Source organism: Theobroma cacao, chromosome 8, assembly GCF_053813885.1.
Source record: "Theobroma cacao isolate CCN51 chromosome 8, ASM5381388v1, whole genome shotgun sequence".
Lineage (NCBI taxonomy): Eukaryota > Viridiplantae > Streptophyta > Magnoliopsida > Malvales > Malvaceae > Theobroma > Theobroma cacao.
This window is the reverse complement of record NC_142646.1, coordinates 7,944,871-7,956,903: the sequence shown is the minus strand read 5'-3', so window position 1 is coordinate 7,956,903 and position 12,033 is coordinate 7,944,871. Positions and strand designations below refer to the sequence as shown.

The 12,033-nt window shown below is 29.4% G+C and overlaps 1 protein-coding gene across 2 annotated transcripts; it reads right to left on the bottom strand.

Annotated features, from left to right (window-relative positions):
* Window positions 1-5,003: 5,003 nt before the first annotated feature.
* LOC18592465 (2-oxoisovalerate dehydrogenase subunit alpha 1, mitochondrial-like) lies at window positions 5,004-10,587 on the bottom strand. 2 transcript variants are annotated; one of them, XM_088809318.1, is made up of 10 exons: window positions 10,325-10,587; window positions 10,121-10,193; window positions 8,045-8,182; window positions 6,891-7,073; window positions 6,608-6,765; window positions 6,405-6,504; window positions 6,197-6,308; window positions 5,926-6,065; window positions 5,444-5,629; window positions 5,004-5,347 (listed from the first exon to the last, which is right to left on the bottom strand). In XM_088809318.1, exons 3-10 carry the CDS (start codon window positions 8,138-8,140, stop codon window positions 5,174-5,176), a joined length of 1,149 nt encoding a protein of 382 aa, XP_088665444.1. In that variant the 5' UTR covers window positions 8,141-8,182; window positions 10,121-10,193; window positions 10,325-10,587; the 3' UTR covers window positions 5,004-5,173. The 2 variants fall into 2 exon arrangements, with proteins under 2 accessions (XP_088665444.1, XP_017981843.1); XM_018126354.2 differs by having other exon boundaries at window positions 10,121-10,587.
* Between the last annotated feature and the right edge of the window lie 1,446 nt (window positions 10,588-12,033).

Genomic DNA, 12,033 nt, shown 5'->3' with positions numbered 1-12,033 from the left:
CATTTGTAAATACACACTTGAATAAAATCTTTCTTATTTACTAATACTTTGTCTTATAGTTGTTCTTTCAGTTTATACCCCATAACACATTATCAGCACCATTTTCTCTTAAGTTTTGGTATCATTTAGTTTTCATCATCATCTCAAAGTCAAAGTTCAACTTTTTTTTTGTTTTCAACATTATCTTAAAGTCGAAGTTCCAGTTCTATAAGGCTTCAAAAATGATTTTAATAGTTGGTCTTTGATTGGTTTTAGCAAATTAGGCAAGTGATTTGATATCTCTTTGATATTTTCATTCCCTAAAAATCAGTCTTAATATAAATTTGCTATCATATAATATATATTATATTTTGTCTCTTGATTTATTAAATCGCAATGTGAATTTGCTATCATGTAATCTATATCATATTTTGTCTATTAATTTATTAAATCGGATTGAACATGCAAATAAGTATAATTATATATGATCTCTTATTCTAGTATTGGAATATGATTTGCTTAATATATGATTAATTTGTAGAATTCTGACTATGATTTTGCTCAGCATATGTAACTTTATCTTTGATACTATGAGAATTTGCATAATACATTTTTGAATTGAACATATGAAATTGATTTTATACAATATATGACTTTGTATGATATTTATTTGGTGACAAGTGGAAAATACTATATTTTGGATAATCTAAAAATACATTTTGTTTTGGATTTCACGTCTTTTTGTGGTTAAATAAAATAACGATCAACTAATGAAAAATTATAAAGCCCATTTATTCCCTCAAATGAATGCGCTATCATCTAATAATTTATGGTCATGGACATGGAAAAGGTCACTATAATTATTGCAATTATGGTGGTTACACTAATCATTATTCTAATAATAAGAATACCTTTATCTACTATAAGTGGATGGATATCTTTAACTACCAGAAGTGGATAGATACTTTAACCTAGATGGATATCTTTACCCACAAAAGGTGGATGGATATTTTTACCCACTAGAATGGATGAGTAGTGAAGAAATATAAGAAAAAGACAAAAGTGGATAAAATAAAAAGAATATAGAAAATGTTTGTCATCGATGTGGCATGAAAGGTCATTGGTCGTGTACCTTTCGTATGTTGAAATATCTTATTGAATTTTATCAAGTATTACTAAAAACTAAAAGAAAAAAATACCAAAAAAAATTTGTTCAAGATGATTTTAACCATGGCCAAGCTGGTATAACAAATCTAGATGTTGTTTTTCTTGACCACCCTAAAGAAAGAATTGATCATGTGATTAGTGATTAAAACATACAAGAGAGAAATTTCTTAAATAATTTGTTAGTATGTTTTAGTATAATTTTATCATGAAGATATTTTTATATGTTCTCATTATATTTAAATGATATGGTTTTATCATGTGTTTTAATAGTAAATTATATATCTAATTTTATCTTATGTTAAATGAATGTTTCTTACAATATATATATATATATATATATATATATATATATATATATTATTTTATTGAAAAAAATATGGATATTTATCTGGATTGTACTATACAAATATTATAATGATTGAAATTTATGTTATAGTAAACCAGAAATTCACTAATGATTTTTATGTTTAGCATGATTGGTTGGGCCATCTCGGATCCATAATGATACAAAAAATTATAAAAAATTCATGTGGTCATCCATTGAAAAACCAAAAGAATTTTCAATCTGATGAATTCTCATGTATTGCTTGCTCTCAAGGTAAAATAATTATAAGACCATCACCAGCTAAACTTGGGACTGAATCTCCTACATTTTTTAAACATATTCAGGTGATATATGTGGACCATAATCCACTATGTGGATCATTTAGATATTTTATAATTTTAATCAGTGCATTGACTAAATGGCCACATGTGCGCTTATTATTAACTTGCAATTTGACATTTGCAATATTACTTGCCTAAATCATTCGTTGCAAGCACATTTTTCTGATTATACAATCAAGACTATTCGTCTTGATGATACTGGTGAATTTACATCTCAAGCCTTTAATGATTATTGCATATTAGTTAGAATAACTATTGAACAACTTGTTGCTCATGTTCATACACAAAATGATCCAATAGAATTGTTTATTAAACACTTTCAATTAATTGCAAGGCCATTGTTTATGAAAACTAAACTCCCCATTTTTGTTTGAGAGCATGCTATTTTGAGTGTAGCAGCACTTGTACACATTATACCAACGAGTTATCATATATTATCCCTTATACAATTGATTTATGATCAGGAATCAAATATTTTCTATTTAAGAATTTTGAATGTGTGATATATGTCCCAATTGCTCCTTCATAACTCACAAAGATGGATCCTCAAAAGAGTTTAAGAATATATGTTGGTTACAAATCTTCATCTATAATTAAATATCTAGAACCATTAACAGGAGATTTATTCACGATAAGATTTGTCGATTGTCATTTTAATGAAACAAACTTTCCATCATTAGGGAGGAAAAATAAGCAGTTGGGAAAAGAAATTTCTTGTAATGCATTATTATTATTTAGTTTTGATTTTCACATAAATTAATGTAAACTTGAAGTTCAAAAGATAATTCATTTGTAAAATATAGCAAATCAGTTATCAAATGTATTTACTGACTAAAAGATAATAACTAAATCTCATATACCAATTACAAATGCTTCTATTAGAATTGATGTCCCAGCAGGACAATCTAATATTGCTAATGAGGCTAAGGTATGCTAGAAAAGTGGGAGACCAATCAGTTCCAAAGATAAAAATCCTCGAAAAAGAAAAGAAGCAAATATTCAAGATAGTCAGAAAGAATAAACAAAAGCCTAGAAGGGACTTCTGACATAATTTCAGAAAAAATTTAAGTACATGAATTAGTGAAAATGAGAATATCTTAGTAAATTATGTTATGACGGGGAAAAGATGAAACCAGAATGAAATAAACGTTGACGATATATTTGTAGATAATTTAGTGGTTAATATTATGAAAAAAAAATGAAGATATTGAACCTACATCCATTGAAAAATGTAAACATAGAAATGATTGACCAATGTGGAAAGACGCAATCAAGTTGGAATTGACTTCACTTGCAAAATGTGAAATTTTTTGACTAGTAATCCATACAACAAATGGTGTAAAATCAGTGGGATTTAAATGGGTATTTAAGCAAAAAAGAAATGAGAAAAATGAGAGTTTGAGATATAAAACATGGCTTGTCATATAAGGTTTTACCTAAAGATTTGGTATTGATTATGAAGAGACATATTCTTTTGTGGTAGATACAATTACAATTCTATATTTGATTAGTTTGGTAATACATGAGAAGATTAAATGCTTCTAATAAATGTAGTTAGAGCCTATTTATATGACTCACTTGATATCGATATCTATATGAAAATCCTTAAAGATTTAAGTTGCTTAAAGCACACAATTCTTGAAAAATTTATTCGATTAAATAAAATAAATATATATATGGATTAACACAATCTGAACGCATATAGTATAATCGCCTTAGTAAATATTTGTTATAAAAATGATCTTATATGCCCATGTATTTTTATAAAAAGATTTGGATATGAATTTGTCATAATTGCTATTTATGTTGATGACGTAAACATTATTAAAACTCTTGAAAAGTTATAAAAAGCTGTAGATTACTTAAATAAAGAATTTGAGATAAAAGATTTTAGAAAAATTAGGTTTTGTTTTGGTCTTCAGATTGAACACTTAACAAATGAAATTTTTATCCATCAATCAAATTATATAACAAAAGTGCTAAAACAATTCTATATGGATAAAGCACATCTATTGAATTCACCAATAGTTGTAAAATAATTAGATATGAAAAAAAAAACCCTTTATGACATCATGAGAATGATGAAAAACTTCTTAAGCATAAAGTACCATATCTTAGTGCAATTGGAGCACTAATGTATCTTGCTGGTAATACGAGACTAATATATTATTTGTTGTAAATTTATTACTAGGATATGTTCTTCTCTAACTCAAAGACATTAGAATATAATTAAACATATACTTTAATATCTTTGAGGAATAATATACATATGCTTATATTACTCAAATGTAACAAAATCAGATGTAATTGGTTATGCAGATGCAGAATGTTTATCTGATCCACACAAGACTCGATTCCAAACAATTACTTATTCACAAGTAAAGGTACGATTATTTCATAGTATTTTGTAAAACAAACAATATTTGCTACTTCTTCTAATCTTGTAAAATTTTTGACAATTCATGAGACAAATCATGAAAGTGTGTGGCTGTAACTTAATATATTTGAAGAGCATGTGGCTTGTTAATTAAGAAGTAAATTCCAACAACGTTATATAAAGATAATACCACTAGTATATCCCAGTTAAAGGAAGGATATATTGAAGGCAATAGTACAATACATATTTTGTCAAAATTCTTTTTCACTCATGACCTCCAACAAAAAGGTGATATTAGTATTCAACAAATTCGTTCAAGTGACAATCTAACAGATTTATTCACCAAAGTCTTTTTTACTGTAGTGTTTGAAAAGTTGGAACAAAATATTGGAATGCATCGTTTTCAAGATTTTAAATAATGCAGTCATTAGGGAAGTAAAACACATATTATACTTTTTTTCTTCATCAAGGTTTTTCTCATTAGGTTTTTCTTTGTAAAATTTTTAATAAGGTAGTATTTTAAAAACTTGTTCTTGAAAAGAATTATATACTCTTTTTCTTTTAGTTGAATTTTTTCTCGTAAAGTTTTTTCTTAATAAGGTTTTAACGAAACATATTCTTAATACACTGGACATTCAAGGGGGAGTGTTATGAATATATGTATAAATGTCCATTATGTTATGATCCAAAAAATTCAGATCAAGTCAAACAACGCAACAAGCCAGACATAAAAAAGTGTAATCTTATTTGAACTCTTAAATTTGATTAAATATGTCTAGATTTAGATATAACTTAAATTAGATTAAGATTAGGATTTAAGAATTATTAGTCTATAAATAAGTCTCTCACTTCATTTGTAAATATATACCTAAATAAAAATTTTCTTACTTCTGTTATAATTGTTCTTGCAATTTATATTTGATTGCAAAACTTTTTTTCTATATGATTTAAGCATCATAAAACTACTTAATTCATAGAGAAACATCAGATACATAGAGAAACATCAGAGGGAAAATCTTGGGGATATTTATTGATAGTTTCTCGGAGTTGTTTCTCTTGCTCAAGAAGGTTAGATGGTGGAAGATCGTAGACATCCGCGAACAACTCTGCAAGTGGAGGTTTCTCTGTTTTCTCTGCCACTTGAATAGCTTGCAATAGCTGCGGATATGCAATCAGTAGAAAATTATGAAAGTTGGCATTGAAAAGTGGTTTGAATAAATTAAATAGACAATTTTCTTCTGAACATATACTCGCCTGCTTCTTTATGCTTCTTCGAAGTTCAGCTTCATCTCGTTCAGTCCACCAGCCACTAATTTCAACCCATTTTCTAAATTTATGTACAGGGTTTCTTACCGTTTTCCAGTACTCGATTTCATCAAGAGGACGATACTTGGTCGAATCATCAGATGTGGAATGGTGTCCCACTCTATATGCAAGAGTCTGCATTTATTAAAATCTACAAGTTACAAGTTTAAGCACACAGGTCTAGCTATTAATTTCACTAGGAACGATGATGCCAAGAGTAGGTAGGAATGGTGCAACTTCTCTGGTCTCACATGTGGTTTCTTGTTTGTCAGGTTTGCTTGGTAATTGAATCTTGAGAAAAAATTTGTTATCTCACCCAGAACATTTAGATCATGTATTGGCAATAACCAACATGGCACAGCTGTAGAATCATTTCATGGCTTCATTTTTTTATTTTGGCATTTTGAAGGGAATACGAGATGTGATCGTACCTCAACTAAGACAGGTCCTTGGACATTTATTGCCTTATCGCGAGCAGCATGAATGGCACTATAAACAGCAAGTGCATCAGTTCCATCCACCCGAATGCTTGGGATTCCATAAGCTTTGCCCTTAACCACTATACCGTCACCTGCCAAATATGACTCATTCATTATCAAGCCTATACTTCAAATGAGTCTCAACATCCGGAAGTTACAATCTAGAGATTGAGACATAAATTGGGAACGATCGGGAGTCTGTCAATCATTGATGAGAACATACTTCTAAATTGTTCTGATATAGGTGTACTTATGGCCCAGCCATTGTTACGACAAACAAAAATGACTGGGGCCTCCAGAACTGCTGCAAAGTTCAAACCAGCATGAAAATCACCCTGAAAAGGCAGTACATAATTAATGAGAAAGTGAGAAACAAGTTCTAGCTCATGGAGAAAAACTGAAGACGACCAAGAGATGATTGTTTTAGAAACCTCACTGGTACCACCATCCCCAATAAATGCGACAGCACAGGCATCCTTCTTATCGATCTTAAGAGAATAAGCCATTCCTGCAGCTTGAGGAAGCTGAGTTCTGTCGAGCACATGCACATAATGATAATGCTTAGAGTTTGAAAACCAATGGTTGAGTTTGGTAATGAATTAAGAATTCAAAATTGGGGTATCTAATATCTTACGCAATAGGGGATGAAACAGTGACAAAGTTATGCTTGCTTGACCCGTAATGAATCGGCATCTGCCTACCTTTCCCATCATCAGCCTTGTTTCCAAAGCATTGGTTGGCAAATTCTTGCAGCGTGAAACCACGCCATAATAGAACTCCAGGTTCCCGGTACTGGCATCAAATTAGTAGACTATATTGTTCTTTACAAGTCACAACTCCTCTTATAGAATATGATTAAATGACCATTAAATGAATATATATATATATATACACACATTTTGTTTTGCAATTTTTACCTGGGGCAAGACAATATCATCTTTGCTAAGTGCAGCAGCAGATGCTATGTTAATTGCTTCTTCCCCGAATGATGTTATATAGAAGGATATTCTTCCTTGCCTTTGTGCTTCATGGAACAAAGTATCCATCATTTGCAGAGTAACCATGTCACTGTACATTTTTACTGCCAATTCTTTGTTGACCTATCCATATATATAGTATACCGTAAATTCTATGCGTTTGTTCGTACTACTAATATAAAGGTCTCTTCTAGTTTCAAACACTATTAAATATATATATATATTTTATAATTGGAGGAGAGGAGATTCGAACTCTACTTTCAGAGGTAGCTCAATAAGTTTAAAAGTTTAAAGAGAAATATTCAAATGAGATTTTTTTTATTGAAATTAAAAAATTTATTAAAATAAAAATAATATAACAATATAATATAAACTCTAAATTAAAGTAAAAAAAACTGTAAAGATTAAAACAATAGTATCTAATTGTTGAATGCTTATTGCAAACCGCAAACTAGGCTTATGACTTTATGAAGATAATAAAATAACATACTTCTTGTGTATTTTTTGGAGAAAAATTGAAGTTAAAGGAAGAAAGAGAAAATGAGAAAAAAAGAAGTTAAAGGAAGTAGATATTATACATTGAAAAAAAATAATTAATTTTATATATAGAAAAAAAATAGCTATTGAAAATCATTAAATGAGTTAATTGAAAATAAGAGAAATAAGTGAGAAAAAAATAACTGTTAGAAATTATTAAATACATATGACTGTTAATTGATTAGAAATAACATAATATAATTGAGAATTAATAGCATTTTAAAAATAAAGAAGTGATAGAAAATTGAGATTTATTAGGCACATAATTAGAAAAGTAAGAGAACAAATAATTTTATTAATTATTTTTTACTTTTATTTTTTTAATTTTTATATATTTTTAATATAATTAATATAATTATAATTATTATAAAATTATAAATCCTCCCTCAATTTGGAGCCTTCCCAAATTGGGACCTAAAGCCCTTGCTTGGTTGGCTTGACGCAAGGGTCAATTCTGCCTGCTCTTTAAGTAGAAAAATAATATACCAATTAATGAGTCAAATACTCAGGTGTCAAATACTATTTATCTTAGAATTCCTTGTAAAAAGTATGGATACCTGTTGAAAATCACTACCCCTAATTTGCTCTCCATCATCATCAAGAACTCGATAGCAAGGTATTCTTTTATCAGAACATCCTAAAATGAATTTCATTTCTGAAGTATATGAAACTTTTCCTCCTGGAAAATCCAATGCCTGCCAAATAAACAAGAATAAATTAAGTAGTATAGTTTAAATTCCAAAAGCATTTATATACCATCACTTAATTTCTGTGTCTAATTTTGGCTTACAGAACTGCTGCTTCTATTTTGTTGCATATGTTATAGATACTATGTATTTATTTATTTACCTGTCCAGAAGGGGGAATTGCTATACAGCCTGTGAGAACAACGGACGAGCTTTGACCATTCAAGTGAAAAGACATGACCGGCATAATTTCTCAGTCAATTTTTGTTTAGTATCAAATTAAAGAGAAATAAAGGTTAAAATTTTTTGAAGGAATCAAAAAATATATTTCTAAAAGAAGATAAAAAGTATATAATATATACAAAATTTGAAAAATATTAAGATACCACAACCCCATAAATACACAAAGCTTTGCCCCTGTCCCTGGTCCACACTCATTTTTTTTTTTCTAAGTATACTAAAGAAATTTAACTGAAAATTTTTAAATTTGAGAGGTTTAAAAGACTAAAATGTGTCAATAAAAAAAAAGGTAATCTCTCACCTAAATGGCCAAAAAAAGGCGTGGGTTCATATGGGGATACCAAAAGGGAACAGCCCAAACAAGTCAACCAGTCTCAACCATTAACATGTGGTTGAGACTGTTAGGTAAATAAGGTCCACCACATAACATGCAAAACTTGAATTTGCTGAGCACATATAGTAACCCCTTTAAAAATTATATATGTCCTTAATTTGGGAATGATTTTTTTTTTCATTTTCAAAAGTAAAAAACGTAGAAGGTGTGTTTTGAATATAAAAGTAAGTTGTATTTTTTCAGAATAAATAAGAACTAAAATTTTTAATTTTTTTAACAATAAAATATTTTTTATTTCTATATAAAAATGTTATGTTTCCGATTGTGTTTAATTTCAAGTTTTTTCTTACTATCAGAAAAATATGATATCATGTTTTACCATTTTTTTATTTTATATTAACTTTTAAATAATAAAAATAACAATCATATTAAGGAGGCTTAAGTCTATTGTTTCCCGTCTTAAAACGCAATTGATTAGTATTTATTTTAAAGTTCAAAAGAATAAGTGTTTTGTTAATTAATAAAAATTTTTATTAACAATAACAAAATCATAATATAATTAAAATTCAACTAGGAGCAAAATAGTAATCCTCTTAAAAAAAGTTTCACACTTGTATTAGTATAAAGCTTTTTATGTTGAGAATCAAGTAGTCAGATTCGTAGCCCAGCAAAGCCTCAAAAGCTAAGATAAATTATGTTTTAGGTAGACCAAAAATTAGTTTTAATATTGACAAGAGTGGGGCTAGGGAGAGGGAAATCGCCTTGGTGGACCAAAATTTGTCCTTCTAATTAACTATGGGAGCAAAAGGACGTATTAAAGCAATTAAAACTATTGACAGGATGCATGTATTCATAATTAAGCAAGCCTACTATCTATTTGTTTAAAATTAAAACACCCTATCAACTTTATCTCGGTTTTGTCAATATATTCATTGATTCCTTGTAAAAACTATATGTCATATAAGTTGAGAATTATTTGATTATAATTGTAATTTCTATTTCTAGATTTTTGTTTGGTTGAAAAGAAAAAGCAAACAATAAAAGGCAAATATCAAACAAACAAAATCTTAATTAATTTCATAAAAGAAATTAGGGTTTTGGATAACCGAACATAACAAATATTTTACTTTTTTAAGTGGCTGTAAAGATTAATTAAGGTTGATGTCAGCCCATCATGCATGGTGAAATATTTTGATCACAGGATAGTAAATTTTTTGCAATTACTGCATTTTAAGGAGAAGAAAACCTATAGTAATGAAGGAGCATTGAACCATGATGAAGTTACTGGTAAGGTAAAGAATCAAACAGTTAAAATGTCTTATTATTTCATAGATATAATTAATTAATTATCAAATTAAGGGAAGCGTAATCACCTGATCATCATCATCATTATCAGTAGCATGTAGAGAATCCAGTTGTTTTCCAGTGACCGTGGATTTGAGACGCCTAACCGAGAAAAGGGTAGCTATAATATTGCATGGAAATGAAGGTAGAATTAAAGTTGAGGAATCAGATTGGAAGGGATGGCTCCAAGAAGAAGCTTGGTTGATGTGAGCAGCAGTACCCCTTAAACCCACCTTTGCCCTGATATGATGAGCGACTACACTCGATCTTCTCCACCAACTTGCCATGATAATATAAAACAAGTTGGTTTCTTTATGTTGGTAAACAGAAATTCTAGCCAAATATTAAAGAAAAATGCTGCTTAGAAGAAGAAGAAGAAGAAGGAGGAGGAGGAGGAGGAGAAGGAGAAGGAGATAACGAGCAATTGATGAAAGGAAAATTTGTGTTCACCAAAGAGAAAACTTGGGGTGGAGAACTTGTTGTCTCACACGGATCATCTTTGTTTTTATTCTCACTCCCTCCCTTAGGTTGGGAAGATATATGTCCATGTCCCTTTTTGCCAGGTGTGACAGGACAATAATTTTGTTAAATTTCAATTAATTTTCAAAATTTCTTCAACACATTTTTTTTTAAAGAAATATCTGTTTACCCCCGTAAGCTTTACCTTTTTCTGAAAGAAATTTCAACAAGGCATCTCCACTCCATCCTTAACTGTCAAGGACATTAAATTTTTTAGTCTTAAAATAAAGAAAACAAATTTTCGTCCATGTAAGATTATAATCCTGCCTACCTACATCTCACTGCCATAGAGAGTTTTCCTTGTATTGATTAATAGGGTAATTGATAGTTACCTTTCAAAAGAACAACAAAAATATGCTAGTTAATAGCGCCGAATAGTATGGCAGTTTCTTTGACAGAGCACGTTACCTCCATAACTTTCTGTCGTTATTGTTTTGTTACTCTCTCATCACGTGTTTCTAAATTAGGTTATGCATTTGCTTGGGGTAATTTTCAATTAGAGTCTTTTCTTTTTTTAAATGGACCCTATGCATAAGACATTTCTGACAATAGATCTCTTTATAATTTTAAAGTTCGACAAAGCTTCAACGCTTCTTAATTAACATGTGGATATATGTTTAATTATCTTCATTTTCTTTCAAATTTAAGATGAAAATTTTGTCCCTTTATTACATATAAAGCTATATCAAAATGCTTAACACCCAATTTATCATGAGAAAAGATATATAGACATGATAATGTAATTGTTTCATATAATTCATTCTAACTTTATACTACACTATGATTAGATAAATATTGGCGCAAAAGCATTTAGGATTCTATTTAGTTTTTCTAATTTTAGTTGATCTAGGATTTATTTTCTTTATTCTATTTAGATTACGATTCTTTTCTTATTTTTATTGGGATTTTAATACTTTTAAAGAATTAGTGTTTGATTAGGATAGTTATGTTCTATTTAGGAATAGAACATCTATTTCACTTAAATCTCTTGTTAACTAGTCTAGTTGTATTAGACAACATAAAGTAGAGTTTTATTAAGATGTGGGCATATAATACTATAAATAAGACCTTTACGCTTAGTTATGAGACATTGAAATTGAGTATTAATAAATAATATTTTCTTAAGCAGGAGTGCTTATTTCTCTAAGCTCTTTTTAAAAAATAAGAGGTTTTAGTATCTTTGACCTAGCCAACCAAAGTAACATTTTGGCTATTTTTCACCTTAGTGGGGTTTTCAACCTTACCAAGATTGGTGATTCACCTTAGTGTGGTTTTCAACCTCGCCACGATTGGTGTCTTTCACAACGCTCAGGTGTCTTTATAACGTCCCGGCCTTAGCTTGGTATTAGAGCGGGAGGATCATTGTTCGCTGTGAAGTATAGATTCGCTGTCAGATTTCGATACTCCTTGTTCGAGTAATTCT